Genomic DNA, 19,459 nt, shown 5'->3' on the forward strand with positions numbered 1-19,459 from the left:
AATAATATATTTTCATGCTGGCGGCAACGTTAACAGTACATCCTGTTAGTCGCACTCAGGATAAGTAGATGTGGATAGAGTCTCTAATCCGGTTACAGAAGATTGTCCTCACCCAGTGACTCACTGCACCTTAACATATTCCTGACGGTGCGTCATGTGCGATCATCAGGAGATGATCAATGCTTGCATAGAAACGAACAGTATATTAATTCATTATTCATATAGACGAATCAGGAAACAATGTAATTTTGGTGTGGAGAAAGGGGTCCCTGAAATGTCTGTATATTAAATATAATTTTCAGGATCCGTGTCGCTGTCACATAATTGCTTATTTTCTTTTTTTTTCAGCCCTGCTTTCTAAATTTCGAAGTTGCTTGCACTCAGGTCTCCAGTGCGTCCCGCACTGAGTAAATAGGATTAGGACAGTATAAACACTTCTAATGACATACAAGGTTGCCAGATTTAGCTGGCTGCATTTTAATGGGCGTCTAGGCCTGCGCAGCACAAACAGACATCTAAAAAAAAAGAAAGTAAAATGCATATTTTGAATCAACTTCACTGGAGCTGGGAAATAGTTGAGATTATGATGAGCCTTAATTGAGAGGGAGAGACAAACAAAATTGACCCTAAAGCTGCTGCGAGGCTGGAGTGCCTAGACAAATGCCGCTAACTAAACAACACAATGAAATGGAAACCGAGGTCTACAGCCAAACGTCCGGCTGGGAAAAGATGAGGAACAATGTTTGGGTTGTTAAGTGCTCGAAGGGAGAATGTCCCAAGCAAAGAGACGGCATCCGATCAGCGGTATCCTGAAAGGACCTCGGTGGCCCCCGGTTCTCAACCGGATAAGGGTTTCTCTGCGCACATGCCTCCCGTCGCAATGTAGGTTAAAGTTCCATTCAAATACTAAACTTGTGTTCACACTTTTGCACCACTTGCCCTCCATCATGTGCTGCAAGAAAGAAAACGACAGACCCGATAACACCATTCAGTTAGACGGCGCACAATTCAGTGTTGTGGGGGACGTCTTCCACGATTCGGAGAATAATGCGATCAGTGGCTGCCATGTCTAAGGATTCCCAATCCCAACCAGCCGGGAATGATTGCTATTTGGGCTTTGGCAGGCAGATGCCAACGGCTGACGCACCTTGTGTGCACACGATGAAAGGGACCAATGAGCTAAAGCTAGTCCCTGGGCAGCTTTGCCTGAGGTATAAATAGCCCTGGCGCCTGGCTGCTGGCCCTCCCAGGCCTGAGCCGAGGATCCCGGTGCTTAGCCGTAGCTTAGCATAGAATGACGCTATTGGCCCGGAACCCAGCTGAGTGCGGCGACTCACCTGCTTCGGAGTAACTGGACACAGTTATTCCCTCAACGGAGCTGGCAGCCTGCGAGGCTCCGTGCCCGGTTGGAGCACTTTAAATCTGACACTTTAACCTACAGCTCATTTGAAGTATTTATGGTTAAACCTACTGCCAGCAGAGATTTCAGTCAACGCTCGCGTCCAGTTTGCACCCAGTCATTCATTTCTCTACCAGGCCTGATTGGGCCAAGCTGCACTGAAGCATTGGGACTGATGACGGACTGACATTTATTTACGCTCCACAACAGCAAATCCAGCTCACTGTGATCCTCAGAAGGGGGCTTGTTTAAGTCAGAGGCTTTTGTAAATTGAATCTTGTCGAAGCATTTTGCCTCCCGCCAACAGCTGCTTGGAGCCTCGTAAGATGAGGGTTCATCGTCGGGGCCTGCCACTCTGCAGTTTGGACAGATTTGAGAGTAAGTGGTTTCAAGTGCTGCTAATGGGCAGGCACTATTAATATGGGGCCGGGACAGGGCAGGCAAAGAAGGGTGTTACATCTAAATCAACAACAGAGCTTTTTAATTGCTTTTGTTTTACAGCTCTTGTCTGACCAGGCCCGGTTGCAGACTGCTGTGATCGGGGGAGAATTAAGAGATGTTGAAGGGGCTGAGGGGTCCCAACCCAAACACTAGCACTGCTGTGTTCAGGCCCGGCGTAGACTGCTTTGACTGGGCGGGGTGCAATGAAAAGATGCTGATCGGACACCAACCAACTGCTGCTGTGTTGAGTGTCCCAACCCGAAAATTTGCATTATTCTAGTTAAATCCGCAAAAAGTCTACGCCATGCACTCAGACTATGGTGGGTGGACGTCAGACCCTCTCGGGGGTCCGGGGGCATGCTCCCCTGGGAAGAAAATTGAGCACAAAACCTGCCTGCCTGCCTGTCTGTCTGACTGTCTGTCTGTCAGCCCATCTGCCTGCTCTCCTGCCTGTCTGTCTAACGCTCTTGTTGTTTAAGGAGACTAAGAAAGTGCAGCGTTGAATCTGGACATGTGTTACGTTCAGTATTGATACAATGTGAACTCATCAACGTAGTTACAACATCGGTGCGTTCACAACTACAGCGCGCGACAACGGCCGAGTCCCCGGTTCTGTGTAATGAGTCGAGCTTCACCGAAACAGTTGAACGCTGAAATAAAAGGGCAAAACGCACACATTAGAGCAATGTGAAAAAGAAGAAGACGGCAACGCCAGTAGAAAGCCGCGAGCCGCACGCAAGCAGCCAAAGGGCCGTAGGCTCGCGAGCCGTGGGGTTATAATAATCCATAAACCATAAAGTAGGCTAAATAAGGAAGTAAGGAAGTACTTTTGTGATTTCGATGTGGCATGTTTTGTAAGGACAAAATACAATACTCTTCAGTTTTTTTTTTATTTCAGGATGAAGCCGATAAGTTTGGGGGGGCCTTGCCCCCCCCCCCCCCCCCCCCGTGCCCATGCCTATAGAACTGTGCCCGTGTCTGACCTCTGTTCTCCAGAAGCGATGCGGTTACAGTTACACCTTTCTGAAATCATGAGGCACAGCATTTCATTCCCACCAAGAAAAAAAAAGAAACAAAAACAAAAGGAAATGGTATCGTTTGACTCACCTGATTATTGTTGTCTATGTGTGGTCTCTTGATGGCTACGAAATGTCGAATTTTCCTGTAGAGGGAGAGAGAGAGAGAGAGAGAGAGAGAGAGAGAGAGAGGGAGAGAGAGAGAGAGAGAGAGAGAGAGAGAGAGAGAGAGAGAGAGAGAGAGAGAGAGAGAGAGAAGAGTCTGTCAATAATTTCCTGCCTCTTGGAACTCCACAGTTTGGGATCACTTGTGTAATGCCTTCTCACCCTCCCTGGCCGATGACGGGCGTTATCTTCACGTGCTGTTGGATGCTGTCGCCTGATTTCTTTCTGGCATAGTAAATGCCCTGCCATTCCTTCGGAGACAACAGGAAGAGTCAGGCCGTGAAACAAAGAGCTCCTATTCCGCAGACGGATGGATGGCGGGACGGATCTGTGACTGACCTTTCCTTTTTTGATACAGGTGTTGATTGTGTCCAGGAGGTCAGCCCGGTTCTTGTCGCTCTTGGGGAGTTCAGTCAGCTCTTTCCCGATCAACTCCCCCTTGTGGTAGCCCATCATCCGCTCAAACGCTGGGTTGACATACTGGGAAAGAACAGCTAGGGTGTTAAATGTTTAAGTAGTAGTAGTAGCGTAATATGCTATATTTCTCTCCTTGTTGAAATGTTTCGTCTGTCGTAAAATCACAGGCAATGTAGTCTATTATATACTAATTCCATAATGTCCTGCTTTTGCACATTCTCAGTGCATTACATCCGCAGCTAAAAATAATCCCCAACAAATGCAGTATTCACTCCACTTTGAGTCATGTCGAATGATGACGACAGATGACTACAGATGACTGGTATAGGAAACAAAGTATCCTTTTTTTTTATGAAAGTATACATTCATGACTTGTTTTGAAAGAACTTACATCTGAACTATGGCACCAATGGGCCTGAGTCTCACAGACGGGGCAAGGGAATTGAAAAGTATTGCGAGACAGACCAACACACTGGTTGGTATGGGGTTATTCAATTGGATTTGTTGACAGTATTGAAAACAAAAAGGAGAAAACATCACCAGCCATATGGAAGGAAAGTTTTGAGTTCTGTGTTCATGTGTGTGTGTGTGTGTGTGTGTGTGTGTGTTATCCCTACCTGTATTACGTGGTGCTCACTGGTGATCTCCACAGCCTCTTGACAATGCTCCAAAGCAGTGAAGACAGAGTTACAAGCCCTATGGAAGAATACAAAACTCCTCCACTCAGAACACAGGATTAGGAACTTTGCTACAAACACTATGTGTCTTTGCATGTAGACATGCCAGTGTGATATGTGCGCGCTGAAGACGTTTCACTTTCGGCTGTACCTGAGTTTGAACTGGCAGCGCACCTCTCCGTGCTCTATCTGTATGAGCTCATTGTAGCAGGCTGTCACACTGCTGTTCTCCACAAACCTCTGGAGGCCCATCCAGGTTAAATGTTGTTTGAAGGAGAGAGGGAGAGACAAGTGGAAAAATTGAATGAGTCGGGATTCGCTCAGTGGCGACCTGTTTTGCAGCCTCCCATGTCATCGTCACACCGTCAAAGACAGCTGACGATAAGTGCTTCTTTTAATACTGGCGGCGCGCTGCTATTTTCGTAGCTCGAGGTCTTTCAGAGGCCCAAAGAAAAGCATCCATGAGAAACAAGGACAACCCATTGAGAGGCATACGTTTGTCTGCTATAAACACACGGTCACAAGCCAAGGCAAATTGATGGACGTACTCGGCTAAATCCAGCACAGAGGAGAGGAAGAACAGATGGCTCGTCCTGGTCAGGCGGTCTATAACATAAGAAAAAGGAATTATTACCATCTGCAACCACAGTCATATTTCAGAAACATGCTTTGGAGTGGCCCACACCTATATGAAAGACGATGTGGCTCCAAAAATATCAAAACTCACTTTTGTGGCACAACGGCTAGAATAACGGTGTTTTCTGAAGGCTTTGTGGCTCGGATCGACCTGGAAAGAAAACAGATGCGGCTTCAAAGTCAGGAGTTCATTTCAGGTACAGGACAAACGTTCTGGCCAAGTTCTGAGGGGTGATGTCATTGCCACAAAAGATGGGCGGAACATTTCTGCGCTGGACACAGAAACGCTGCTTCAGAGGTTCGACCACAAAACCACACCGCTGGCTGGCAAGATGCACGGGAAAATGTTCCGGAGGTGGAGGGGGAACAAGAAGACAGTGATGGAGAATGACAGGAGGACCAGAGGGAACAGGTGATGGCAGAGAGAAGGGACAAGGGGGGTTTTTTGGGGGGGGGGAGAAAAAAAAAATGAGATGAGGAAAGGAGTGATGGAGCAACGGACAAACAGGGAGCAGCCACCAAACTGTGGTAATCACTAGACAGGAGAGACGAATGGGTCTGTTCCTTTACTTGGGGAAATAATGAAGCACTAACAATAAATCATTCTGCAAAATATACGGTGGTGGCTTTTAGTGTGACCAAGAACTTTGGATGGGTTGGGGCACTCTCCTACAATAACTTCAGCCCAAAAGTCTGCAGAACTCATGACACAATTAAACTCAGAAATAGTCTCACCATTTCTCCAGCATAGTACCAAGGTGACAATGTTTCGACATGAACAAAGTCTTTTCATATGTCCAAATTGTAAAAAAAAAAAAACAAACGTCCTAAATATATTTCAAAATGACCGCGCACGGCAGAAAGTAATAGGACTAGTATGATCTTAAAGGGGCACACTGTAAGAGCATCGGTCTCACGGCAACGTGAGTCCGATGCTCTCACCACAAGGCCCAAACCCCTGATGTCGCTTAAGGTGGCGGGGAGTGACGTTTACAAACCGAACACAGTGTTGAGTGGTGTCGTACGCACCATATTTTTTTAGTTTTCGATTAACAGAGCCAGGGCCGAGCGGAAAACCCCGTGTACTGCTTTGGAATCGCTTACTGCCCCTTTAACTGACAGCTGGCAAGAACAAAGGGAGTGAATGAGGTTTCTGAAGAGTGGCCAGGGGGCTCTTGCTGTGGAAAAGAGAAAAATGTGACGAGAAAGAAAATGCATGTTTTTCAAGCTTCTACAGCCGAACAACTCCTGGTTCCCCGGGGCCAATATCCAACTTTCGCGTCAACACACTCACAATCTGTAGTTCAAGTGCCACTCTGATTCAAAAGCCTGTCATAAAGTGTGACATGCAGTATTATCCACTGATGCTCCTTTTAAGAGCACAAGAACACAGAGTTTTAGCGACCACTACACCTCCAGCGTTCAGCCTGTGTGTGTGTGTGTGTGTGTGTGTGTGTGTGTGTGTGTGCAGCTTCTGGCTGCATGTACCTGTGGTGCTTCAAGTGAACACCAGATGGCGCCAACAAGCCCTCCACTACAGCACACTACACTCTGGACATTCTGTATTACTGATTTTAGTTTTTTAACCACACGCTCTTTGTCATAAAAGTTCACTGACCCTTTTGGCTGATGAAGCCCAGCAACAGAAAAGAAGCCACATTACAGTGCCAGCTCAAATTCTCGAAGAAATTACATTACAGTTACTGTGGAATGCTTAAAAGGAATAATTTGATAGTTGGGGACAGCTATCCTGGCTTTGTCCAAAGCTGCAAAGGTAGCACCTCTAAAGCCCTCAAACGTACTTCATCCCTTTTGTCTGCACAACAACTGAAGATATATATTTATATACATATATATATATATGTATATAATATATATATATATATATATACAGATCCCTTCTTTGTAGAGGTTGAATCTGGTCAATGGTCTCCAGCGGGGTGACGGTGACTGGCCTTCCAGGACGGGGATTCATCTTCCAGACTCTCTCTGCCACGTTTGAATTCAGCAGCCCCCTTCCTCATCATGCTGTGAGAGAAGAGGCCCCCCTCCCCTCGTGGACCTCCTGGCGTGATGAGTCCTTTGAGACTTGGGTAGCGGATGACTGCACGGAGGACGAGGTTGTACATTTTCTCATGTGCTGACTTGCAATTTAGTATAACCCAAAACAGAAATGACTGCATAAGCGCTCATGGAGATGGACTGCATGTGCACGCAACAAGAGCCCTGTAACTCATCTCCTTCTACCTTAGGACATGAACTTATCCATCACCTCCCATAAGTTCCAGACATTCTCTTGGTTGGGCATCAGTTAACTACTGAGGTAGGCACGTACAGAGCAAAGCGCTGTTTCCCCCTGGTTTCCCCGTTTCACATTTTTGCGAACATGTATGTTAAGCCCACTGTATGTATGGTACCAGTCTTCAGCAGTTGCCAAAAATGACCAACAATTCCATTTAGAAAATTTGCAGAAGACCGTCTTCAAATGCCAGTCCGTCAAAGTGAGAGAAGGAGCTAACTATTTAAAAAAAGCAGCGACATGAGTCACCCAGTAGAGGCTCACCGGCAGACAGCTTCGGGCTCAAAGTAGCGCGAGAGGCGTCCATCAATCACTATAATCTCATGGTGCTTGTCCAGGAAGCACTCGGCGGCCGACTCTGGCGTCCGCGCGATGTTGCACCGGAACCCGGCGCGGTCACAGGCCCACCAGAAGGCATCGCTTTGGCTGTCCTCCTTGGCGAACACCAGCAGGACCTGAGGAGACAGAAGGGACGGGACGCCTGGGTGAGATTGACAAGCTGCTTCTACTTATGCAATAGGAACGGTCTGTTATCAGGTCTACATATCGACCACTCAGACCGGACACTCTCCAGAGCAGCGGCTGCAATAAAGAGTGCCGACACCGATGTGTGAGCAGCACCAAGGCTACTGACTGTGATCAGACTGAATAGAGGATTGTTAAACCCTTTCCATAACTTTGGACATAAAGTCTTCAAAGATCTATTACATTGCATGTCTGCCAGACTACCATGCATGTAGGGACAAAAACCCTAGGGAGTCTGAGGTCATTTTAAAATAGGAGACTCATATAATGTCAGCTGGCATCAGCTCCAGCCCCTCTGAAACTCTCAAGGATAAGGACAAGGACTTTACGTCCAATAAAGTTCGCAGAACCGCCTAATTTATACCATAAAATAGTTAATAGTTCATATCAAAACGAAAGTTCAACGGGAAGATTGGCACAACTAAACAGAGAGCATTGTGTAAATGCAGTGCCAATATCGTGAGTATTTCAAAATGAATTCTGTATTTCTCACCAGCAGACCTGAAGCCTGCAGAGCACAGCCTCGTGTTTTTGATCCCACACTGTGTTTTGACCACGAGCAAACCCGCCACCTTTGGTACAGTGGTGAGGAAATACAACACTGCAAGAGACACGTACAGTAGACACACACACACACACACACACACACACACACACACACACACACACACACACACACACACACACACACACACACACACAGGCAGCTGGGCTGCAGCCAGAACCAACAGTACTCAGCTCAGCCTCGCAGCAGCATCACCTCCTGACTCCCTCGAAGGACAACAAAGGATAGAGTGACGGAGGGAGTGCATGGAGGTGCAGCGCAGACACAGAGCGAGACAGAGGGTGAAGAGAATGAAAGAGTAGCTGAAAAATAGGAGAGCCAAAGTCAGAGCCCCCCCCCCCCCCCCCCCCCACACACACACCACTTCCTGCACAGTTTTTTTTGTTGTTTTTTTTTTCAAACCAGGAGGAGTGGTGTTACATCTAGCATTGCAGTCCTTCACACGTGGGGATGAGGCTGAGTGAAAAGGGAATATGGAAAAGAACAGGTGAGAATGGCAGAAGAAGAAGAGGAGGAGGAGGAAGAGGAGGAGGAGGAGGAGGAGGATGAGGAGGACAGAGGTAGAAAGTGACCTAGTATTGGTGAGTGCCTGTGAAAGGTCCACAGTCTTTGATCCCGTGCTGGCTTGTGCAGCCATTGGCGCTGCTTTGTGTAACCATGGTGCTAGCATGTGAAATTCCACACACAGAGCACCCGGTCGACCCTGGGACGCCGCCGACCGCGCACATCTCTGACCTGCCACCCAAATATCACCGGCGACAGGCCTGGTGGGAGGCGCCGTTGGTCTTAATACCCCATCAGATGTACACCCAGTCAAACACAAACACATGGCTGCACTCCATCATGTCTGATCGTCACCAGAAGTCGCACACACACACGCACACACACACACACACACACACACACACACTCCCATCTGTGACCGATTAACGCACCGTTAATCGGGCACAGATGAACTTATGTTTACACAGTAACTTGGTTACAGTGTCCTTAAAATTAAGACAAAAAAAAAAAAAAAGTTCAATATATTTTCTCGGCTCCCCGATTCGAAGGAGAACACTGTTCGGTTGGTTGGTGTTCGTTCGGTCGGTCGGTAGATTATCCCGGACTTGTGCTGCGAGCTCACTCACATTTTCAGAGTTCAAAGGTTAATCCGCCATGTTTGCACACCCAGGCCAGACGCCGCCCGACGCTGGGAGACTCCCAAACGCAGAGAGGTGTAATTGGGCTAACTACGTAGCTCTGGGCACTTTGTCTGTGTGGGAGTGTGACACAGTCTGCGCCAGTACACCCAGAAAGATCCGGAGTTTCGGTCTTTTTCTATCAAAAAGAGGTTTTTTTATGTACCACAGAACACAGAACCGCACGGGACACTTTATACAAAACAGGAATATACAATATGAGCTCATTGTCCTCCTTGTCTGTATGGTTACCAGCGAGGTGCTGCTGTTGCCCCCCCCCCCCCCCGTTTCACCTCATGAAGGTCAAAGACATAAAGTCAGCACAAGTTATTGTCAGTGTGCAGGATTTTTTTTCTTTTTTTACCCCACAGAGATTTTGATCAAAACCTCAAAACAAAAAACCTTCTGATGTGCCATGTTTTTGTTGTAATTATAAGTTGTTAACACAAGGTCCGCTTACCATTTACTCCCCGAGTAAAAAGAAAAAAACAAATCACTCTTGCACTCACACTTGTGGAATATGGATTTTTGCTTGGTTTCAGCAGTATGAATGCGTTAACTTATCTTCTATCCCTATTTCAACAAAATAGAAAGAGTTTGTCCAATTTATCTAATGAAAATATCTTTTATTCGCAGGCCTGCTTGGAATCTGTAGAACAAGCTAGTGAAGTCAGCTGGAGTTTAGATTATCAGTATAGCCCACATTGGTAAACTCTCTCTTTCAGATCCTTGCATTGAATTTGGACAAAGTTTATTTTGAATGTTTCTCGACTAACCAGCTAATCTTAAAATCACAGAAAAAGATGAACTAAAATCAGAACTTCAGAACTTCATGAGAACTTCCAAGAGTCCAAGCTGACCGCCTTAAATAGTTGTGTTGGCCCCCCCCCCCCCCAAAAAAACCATAAAATCAGAATTTTAAAGTTAAATTTCAGTTGATCTTATTGATTAACTGACAAATGCTTTTAGCAATTTCTGCTAGTACTGCTAGTCAGTGAAGGTTCTACATAATGCTGGCATCCTGTCGGAAAACAAGTGGACTACAAAGTTTAAAGCAGAATGTATACACACCGCAGGAGCATGTATGGGAAATATACCACACGTGTGCTGTTTTAACACATGACTCATTGGATGAGCTGCGGGAGGGAGGTATCTGGGAGAGGTTGAAGCTCTCCAGGCCTGGCAGGCGGTTAACGCCGAACGTCAAGGAAAACTCACAATATACAACTCTCTCCCGCGTAGCATTTTATCTCTCTCGTTTCATCCCTCTGTTCCTGTGGGAGGAGTGAAGGAGGGGAGGGTCAGGCTGGGTCGTGGATCCAGAGGACGTGTGCTGCTCGGGGAGAGCAGTTCAACGGTGTTGTGGGGCAAGGGACGAGGTCTGAGAAGGCTTTGTAGTAAAGCCCCTGGTCCCCTCACCTGGCCGCGAGATGGTGCGATGTTATTTGGCATGGGGAGTAAGGAGGAGGAGGAGGAGGAGGAGGAGGAGGAGGAGGAGGGGGGCTAAAGGGATAGAGCAGGATACTGTAGCTCAGTATGAACATGAGTGGCATGCCAGGCCTCTCACATCACTGCACTGCAGTGGGAACGGAGCTGAACCCAGAAACCTCTGGAAATCGGTCAAACCAGAACAGCGCAACCCAAGGCAAATGAAATCAAAGCAATAAACAAGCACCCAATAAAGTCGCTCATTCTCTGACACAGGACGTGCCGGGGCAGAGGAATGCACTGCGGTACCAGCATCTCAACCGGCTGGTGACCCTGCAGGAGCTCTTACTTTCTTTGTTGCATAAGGGCCAATCTGTCGAGCACACGTCCTATAATCCCTAACCAGAGGAGGATGAGCACGAGCAATCCCTGACTCAACTCTACCTCACCTTGCAATATTACAGAGTTCTAGACGGGCGACAGGTCACAGTGCAATAAGGTTTTTAGGATTGGCCCGTATTATAGCACCAATCCAATCACATTAGGGCAGATGTCTAGGGCCAGTCTGAAAGGAGGAATGATTGTAGCAAGCAAGACCCTTTTTTACTGTTCATATGACCAGACTACTGTTTTAGGACAGACTTCAAAACCCATCCTTTAAATAAAAATTATTTATTTAAAAATAAATCAATGATATTTATCCCGCTCGGTGATCTCAAGGCTGTACAAGGCTAAGTGGGAATTTGGAAAATGAAGTTGTCGTTTACTTAATCCCGATATCTTGGCTTGCTATTGGACTACGTTACCACAAAATGACTCACGATTGGCTCATCATACTCATATGCCTATTTTCTGAGAATGAACGGCGCTGCAGTTGCGGTCGACTCATCTTAACTGAAAACCGAACAAGATAACTTCAATTCAACCAAGTCTTGTGAGGATAATGAACAATGAAAGAACAAACAAAATAAACTTGAAATCAATAAACCCACTTATGGGAAGCAACAAAAAAGAAGCTCTGAATAAATAAGGTGTACAGTACAAACAGGCTGTGGAGCTTGCTGTATTGTACTAATAGCTACAGAGCACGACGGTGGATTTGATCCACCGTTGATGTCAACTGAAGATGTGTTCGGAAAAATAGGCCTTTAACTACCAAATTAGAAGTCAAAAAAAAAAAAAATTCAAACAATTTGAGCTCCACAAAATTGTAAAACTCAAAAGTGAAAAGAACAAACAACAACAACACAAATCAAAGAACAATATCCAATTGTTGGAACAAAAAAACAATCGGAAAAGACAAACCCACTTGTGGGAATCAAACAACAAAGAATTTATCATTTAAAGACAGATGGCGTTACCAATAGCAAAACGAGGTACTAACAAAATCCAATCAATAGAACAAAAAAACAAGAACTGCAAACGACAAACCCACTTATGGGAATCAAATAAAAGGAATATTAAAATTGAAAGAGCGATGACTTCACCGAAAAAAACTGAATATGAATATGAAAAAAATGAATACTCAGAAATGAAGAGGACGCATGGTACCGCTTGCAAGTAATATGACGAAGTAGAGAGTTGCGGTCCCACCAGAATCAGAACCGGTTCCCCACTCGGTCCCCGGTCCCCCACCCAGTCAGGACCGATGGATGTGGGGTGGAAGCCAACCGGAGCATCTCTGAACCAGGGGGTCTCCCCGTGATACATTTCCTCGCCTAACAGTGACTTGTGAATATATTTTCTTCGCTAACATTAATGGCTGTGTCTGTTGTAGCAGATAACCTGGAATTGGTTGGTGATACATTATTCATGTCCCCTCCGGAAAATACAAAGGTGTCATGTTTGTGGTCTCCCCATAAGGTGTAATGAGATCGCAGCTTCCAGTCTGCTGTATTCACCATAAGTTTATGGATATACTGATAACTTTCTGTCGCTGGTTTCCACGTCGATAAAACAAGACAAATCCCAGTTTGACCTGAACATAGCACAAGAGTAGTCGACTGGTGACCGTGTCCTACTATAGTTTAAATGGAATGATACACATTCACAAGCTACAGACAGTTGGAGATGAGGATTGCAAGTGGGTTCACTAGTAGGTTTAACGCGTTAGGGACACCGTGTTGAGGGAGAATGTTTTTCGTTCAGTTGTTGATGATTGCTTGAATATTTGTCATTGCATTCAACGCAGAAAGGAACGAGACACCAATTGTAGTGACATCAACGCTGAGCAAGGGGTGACGATAACTGAAACAATCAATTCAACTGAGAATTACAACAAAGCTCAGCCAGCGGATTCACTCTGAGATAAATATAGACTTTATGAATCTCTCTGACATAATCCTCTTTGGTAAAAAAGAAGAAACACTGCGATTTTCTAATCAGCATGTTGCACTATTTTGTACTTACACATTCTTAGGTATTCTTAGGTAAAATGTTGCTAATTGTCGGCTGTCAACATCAGACACCGGGGAGTGAGTAAAAGTCAGAGTTAACTCTTACCTGAATTGGTTCTTGGGTCAGTCTCATTGGTCCCACACATTCTTCTGTAGCTGAAACCTGCAGGCAACAGATGACAATGTGTGAGCAACTGTCTGAGCACACGAAACACACACAGCAAGACCTGTAGACACTCCTTACCATTTTACCATTGATGTCCAGGAGCATTTTGACATGTTGCTGTCTCTGTTGCACTGCACCACCTCTAATCTGCTTCCTCGCCTCCTACTTTAAGTTTCAACACTTCATGGGGCAACAACACCGGTACTTCCTCTTACGAGGCAGACGTCGCGAGCGAAGCGAGACACCGATAGCCTTCTAAAACAATGAGTATCCCTGCGCGTGGTTTCTCTACCGCGGATTTTGCGATCGCATCGCTGCAGACACGGATAGTTACACGTGGCATTAGCGCCCAGATTGGAGCTGTCCACTGCAAAACCTCTTTAGAAGGTATTAGCAGCCCGCCACAGACTGAACTCACAGGTTTACTCGCATAATCCCACAGCAGGAGCACCACACACTGTGCTGTATATATATATATATATATGTGTGTGTGTGTGTGTGTGCATGCTCACACCACACTAGAAACACAGGGTGAATCAGCTGTGTTACCACGACATACTGTATCATAGTGGACACGACATCAGCCTTGTGTCATGCCTGCGAAGTTTGGAGTTGTTGAGTCACTCTTTGCATGAAACGGGCTCGGTTTTTGGATTTTTTTTTTTCCAGGTGCAACATTCCTAAAACACACGCTCATAGCCCACAGGGGAATCCTCTCGATTAAGGTCTCTGTGTCCGCAGCAGAGGAGAAATATCTGTTGGGTGTTCGCGAAAAAACACAACGGGGAGATAAAGAAAAGATTGGGAGGGGGAATTTCAGGTAATTCTGCTAAAGGCACGAGCTCGCTGATAATGCATGCTACGCACACACACACACACACACACGCACGCACGCACACACACTACTAAGCCGCGCAGTAGCCGTATGACTACAGAAGTGAGGTGAGACAGGAGTTGGTGACTCAACCAGTCATCGGCAACAGCAGCATTTGTCAGCGGTAATTAAGGCTTAGACGTGGACAGACCTCAACCAGCATCTAGTCTCAACCGGCCACTACCCACCACCATCTAACCACTAATTGTCATCAAGAGCTTTTGGATGTGGCACAAGAAAACCTCAATAGCCTAATTTTGGGTATGTTGCTTCAAATATGAACAAACTAATTGGGCATCAAAAAAAACTCATATATCATATAAACATGGCATCATAAAATATTTGTCGCATTCAGTGTTGAGAACACATACACATTATTGTGTCTACCTCTGGTGGGTGTAGTGTGAATGAATGAATAGATTGGCAGAGTGAGCCTTGTTGGATGTAAAATATGTCCTTAGATTATCATTACCAATTATTCATTGGTTGTTTTCTGTAATACTCAAAAAACAAATCTGCGGTTTTACTCGGAGTGACTTGACAGTAGAAAAATCTTCTCATGTTCACTCAAAGTGATAAGCTGATTGAGAACATAAGTGTTCATGACCTTTACAATATAAGGCGTAACACTAATACTGAATGTCGTCACAGACGCAGCGCTGCTGAAGCGCGACAGTACCCGTTATCAGGAAGCGCATTGGGTGTGGAAATGCAGTTTGTGATGTGTGAATGCTGCTGGTGCAAAAGAAAAAACACCTTCTGACGCTGAATCTCTTAGATTACTCGCCAAATGAGGACAATGATTATGACTTCTACACTTTTAAGCGGCTGAAGAAAGTGCTGTGTGACTTTTGTACTGTAAGATAGATTTGTGTCCTCACTCAGAAGTTGGGCTACATCTTCATGTGGACACTATCCTCCCTTGTCACAATGATAATTTGGGTAGTTTTAATCCAGTTTGGATTAAACTTGGTTGGGGATAGGCATTTTGATCGGGGTTAGGGTAGGGACCTGCGCTGTTATGGTTCTCTTTTTTCTTTTCAAATCCATCAAAAGGTCAAGGTCAAAGCATGGGATCAAAGTTTTGGCCTAATGCTAATGCATGGAAAATCCAGCAAAAGCACATTTGCATACAGACATGGTCTTAAATTCATGTTACAGATTGTATAAATACAATACAATCAGTAAAATATTTTAAAAACAATGCAGCATGTGTTATGTGTAGCTCTCAATAGCTACACCCCACATATGCCGACAAAACCAATATGTGGTATTAAAATCAAATTTTACAGTGGTGAATTATTATTTTACTCCTCTGCTTTCCTCTCATTTCGTCAAACAATAACATTTTATTCTTAAACATTTTGACAGTGTAGCACTTAAGACATGTAGCATGGGTGTAGCATCTCTCTGAGTACATTTCTAGTTCTTTGCAACAGTGACAACGGTCCTGACAATTGATGCCGAATCAAGAAACTCTCATACAGACTTAAAAAAGTGAATAAACACAACCAATGTGGTGTCCATTGTTTAAAGGACTATTTAAACAATGCCGTGCTGTGATTACAGTCTGGGGATCTCTCACAGGTGGTTCTGCAAAACGTGAAGAGTGTATCCCTGATTGTGGAATTAGAAAAGTGGAAGAAGCCAAATGATACGATGCCTCCATCTATGTTAGATTGTTGATGAGAGCCTTTGTAGGACTGTGGTTTCAAAGTCATGTGGACCTCATGTGGGCCTCACATCACAGCTGTTTGTTTTGTCGAATGGGAATCACTTCCATGTGTTGCCAATGTTAATTGTGAAGTCTAACAAGGCAAGACATTTGGTCAGTCAAGTAAGAGATGGCTCAAGGAAGCACTGAATTAGTCAGAAAGATGAGGAGCAAAGCAAGGAGGCAAAAGGCAGTGGGCACTCCGTGAAACAACTACAGCTGCTTTCAGACATACATGTCGAAGTCGGGACATTTTCCTGAACTGTACCTGTATGTGAGAAGGCAAATGTCCGCAAATGTTGGAACGTTTCTCTGCCAGCCCTGAAGTGTAGTCTCCGGAGAATGTCTGAGTGAGCCCGTGTGAGAATGCAGCAGGAGAATCTCCTGAAAATTCACAAGGAGCGAGTGGGCTGCTCGATGACTGTAAATAATAATAACTCTAATAATAACACGTTTGTGGACATTTTCCGGAGTTCATGTCTAAAAAATAAGCTTAAGAAGCATATATATTTCAAGTGTGTTGTGAGGACTGGCTTCATGACAGAGAATCCGCACTTCCGTTTTCCTTGACGACGACGTAGCTGGATGTGAAACGGAGCAGGAGGGCGGAGCGGTCCAAACGGGGACAGCTTGGTACAAGAGAACAGTTTGGAGGGAGATCAGTCAGTGGAGTCAGAAGATGATGGAGGAAGTTGCTGGGGGAAGTTGACGAAATCCTTACGGAGAGACAGGAGGGGGAAGGAAGTGAGGGAAGATTCAGGATAGAGTATACAGACAAGAGCCTCTGAGGTTAGATGAGCAAGATAGATGCATGTGGAGAAGAATGAGAACATAAGGATTCGGAAATAAGTCAGAGATCGTCAGAGATGAGAGAGATGAGAAAATTCATTGTTGGAGCATAGACGAGTGTGCAGAGAAGTACGAAAGAGAGGAAAGAAGAACTAAACTAACTTTCTTTTGCGATAAGCTGACAACGTGGTACTGTTCTTGTACATCGGTTGAGACATCCGGCAAGGAGCCGTGAGGTGGAAAAGGAACATAGATGAGCTGGAAGCAATTACAAATCTGAAGTGAACTGAAACGAGAGCCCAACCACACGAGCTGTACACAAAGATCGTGGCCCCCTCTCAGAGAAAATCCAGACAACTCTGAAGAATGTACATTTGTTTATATGTAGGCACCATTTAAAAAATGTCCCTGTACGCAATGTGCCCATGGACACAGACAACAATCACGTTACTTTGACACTGAAGAAAACGTCCTCCGGAGGGTCTTCTTCTCTGTGATGCCTCAGTGAACTGACAGACTACAATCCGCCGTGTGTCAGACTGAGTTGCCGTGTCGGAGCCACCGCAGTAACTCAATCAGTGGGCCAAACTGCGATAACCAACTAACTACAGCGGGCACGTCTGTCGGCAGTACCGTTGCCTCACATCTCCAAACTCCTATTAGGCTCACCTCACTGTTTGAAAAACCTGCGACTTAGATCCTCTGTAAATCACAAAACTTGCAAAAGCTTTTCTCGCTGTGGAGCTGCCTCTCTTTGTCACTTCTTTTGTTTTTGGTCTGTTTTTGTGACGCACTATGTGACGTTAGCTTTGAATAGTACTGTATAAATATACCCTTACTTACTCACTGGGGCCCAGGTACATCGTGTTACTGCATATACTGTATACACATTGTTAGGACACAGATTAAACATGGCTGTCATCGTGGAGGCCTGCTCCATTTCATTGTGCATATAATTGGTGCGGTTTGTTCTTCAGAAGGCAATAAACTTAACAAAGTTAGGGCATGTTTAATGGATTCTTTTGAAGGTGTTTTCACTGTTTACAAGGATTGCGGATTATGAAGATGAGAAGTTAGCTCACACAATGGCTGGAGAGCAGAAAGAGTTGTTCACACTCGCAGGCCGATGTCTAATCATTTTGAGAAAGTGACAAAGAGGGGGTGCCTTTCTCATCGAGACTTGACCCTGCGTGCGGCTCTTGCTTTAAATCTCTCCTTACTGTTTGGGAATCGGAAATGACAGAGTGGGACTCTATTGTGACCTTCAGAGCGGAGCTAAATCTTCTCCTGATCTTATGCGTTATGTCACCTTCGCCTGTATCTGAACCAACAGTCACGTGCTCTTTGAATCATTTCGGACAATGCCAGATTAATACCGAGCAGTTGGCTTTCATCGTATTTCATTAGTCATCATTGTTAACAACGGGCCTTGGCGTTTGCATGAATCGTAGTCCTTGCAACAAGGCCTCAGCTTATCAGCAGTGCAGGCGGCCTTCGGTGGCGCCTCGATGGGCCTGAGGTCAGCCTCAGTTTGCACACACCGCCACAGTTACCACCTTTCTTATCCTTTAGACGTGATAAGCGCTCTCTGATCAACTGATGGTTTGACTTGGGTTAACTTTGTCATGTAATCATGCTACTTGACTGCAACCTTCAGATTTGGTGACCATGCTACCAAAGATAGCACACCATAGACGACGTTAATTTAACAGTGCTGTAGCTTCTCATGGCTTTTTGACATTCGCTGTAGAAAATAATAAACTATTCCAACACTTTCTACTTTATCACATGATGTGCAGTGATTGACCTTCCCCCGCCCAATGTTCCTCCCACAATCCAAAGTAGAATGGGACCGACAAACCAGCGGGGCCGAAATGTCCATGATGTTTGTGGTTATTTTAGAAATAAGTGCCTCCAAAATAATAGTTTGTCCAAAAGAAAAGATGACGTGTCACATGACGTGTTCATTTGTTCGCCATGCACGGTTGTAGGTTTGGCTAATGGCTAGTGACTTCATTCTATAGGTTTGACAATGATGGTCCGTCGGTCCGCAGCAAATTTTAGCAGCATCTGAATTAGTCTCAAGTGAGCTGGAATTTCAAGTAAGACTTAACAGAACAGATCCGAAATGCAAAAGTATTTTGTCCCCAAACCCCGTGTGTGCCACAATCTCTGCTGCTATTTTTCATTATTCTGTACCACGTTTGAAAACACGCACACACAAAAAAAGAAAAGCACATGGAGACGCGACGCTGGTCGAGATTCAGACTGTGCTCCCGCTCCAATCAGATAATATGAATGTAAACACACACCTACAGGAACTTCTTTGCATGTAAACAGTTTCCCCAAACCGACATCCAACTATGTTCCACTTCACAGCCTGGACGACATTCCTGCTCTCGCAAGCCCTCTTCCATTCCAGGCTCAGACTATGTCCTCGCTAAGTCAGCTGAATGTCAAGATCCTGTTTAAAACAGCGTGCATCCAAAATCTCGGTCCGCACTGAAGTGCCAAAACGGCAACATGTCTCATGTCCCATTAAAAACTCTGCTGCTCTCCATTGGCACCTCCTTAGTGCCCCGACGCGACCGACCTCAAAGTGGTCTCATTTGGCGATCGATCAGTTTCTTTTGTCGAACAATAAGCAAAATGATTAGCTATTTTGTGGCCATGACAAAATGAGCAGAAATACGAATGCTGCAGACACCTGTATTGTGTAATCTGCTGTGCTGAGAGTAGAGCAGTGAGGGTCTTGTAGTGGCTATTTCGAC

At 45.4% G+C, this 19,459-nt stretch overlaps 1 protein-coding gene across 3 annotated transcripts in view; it reads right to left on the bottom strand.

The window, feature by feature from the left end:
* pde8b (phosphodiesterase 8B) overlaps positions 1 to 19,459 on the bottom strand; it is a 42,306-nt gene that overhangs the window by 14,998 nt on the left and 7,849 nt on the right. For 2 of the 3 annotated variants that reach the window (XM_035625717.2, XM_035625716.2), the window contains exons 2-10: positions 13,252 to 13,308; positions 7,315 to 7,505; positions 4,843 to 4,902; positions 4,664 to 4,721; positions 4,267 to 4,355; positions 4,056 to 4,134; positions 3,361 to 3,501; positions 3,184 to 3,272; positions 2,948 to 3,002 (exon numbers count right to left, since the gene is read on the bottom strand). In XM_035625717.2, coding sequence (XP_035481610.1) covers positions 2,948 to 3,002; positions 3,184 to 3,272; positions 3,361 to 3,501; positions 4,056 to 4,134; positions 4,267 to 4,355; positions 4,664 to 4,721; positions 4,843 to 4,902; positions 7,315 to 7,505; positions 13,252 to 13,308 — 819 coding nt within the window. Of the gene's footprint in view, positions 1 to 2,947; positions 3,003 to 3,183; positions 3,273 to 3,360; positions 3,502 to 4,055; positions 4,135 to 4,266; positions 4,356 to 4,663; positions 4,722 to 4,842; positions 4,903 to 7,314; positions 7,506 to 13,251; positions 13,309 to 13,389; positions 13,473 to 19,459 lie in introns of those variants that run through there. The other variant, XM_035625718.2, reaches the window with a different exon arrangement.

The sequence above is a fragment of the Scophthalmus maximus genome, chromosome 2, assembly GCF_022379125.1.
Source record: "Scophthalmus maximus strain ysfricsl-2021 chromosome 2, ASM2237912v1, whole genome shotgun sequence".
NCBI classification, from domain to species: Eukaryota; Metazoa; Chordata; class Actinopteri; order Pleuronectiformes; family Scophthalmidae; genus Scophthalmus; species Scophthalmus maximus.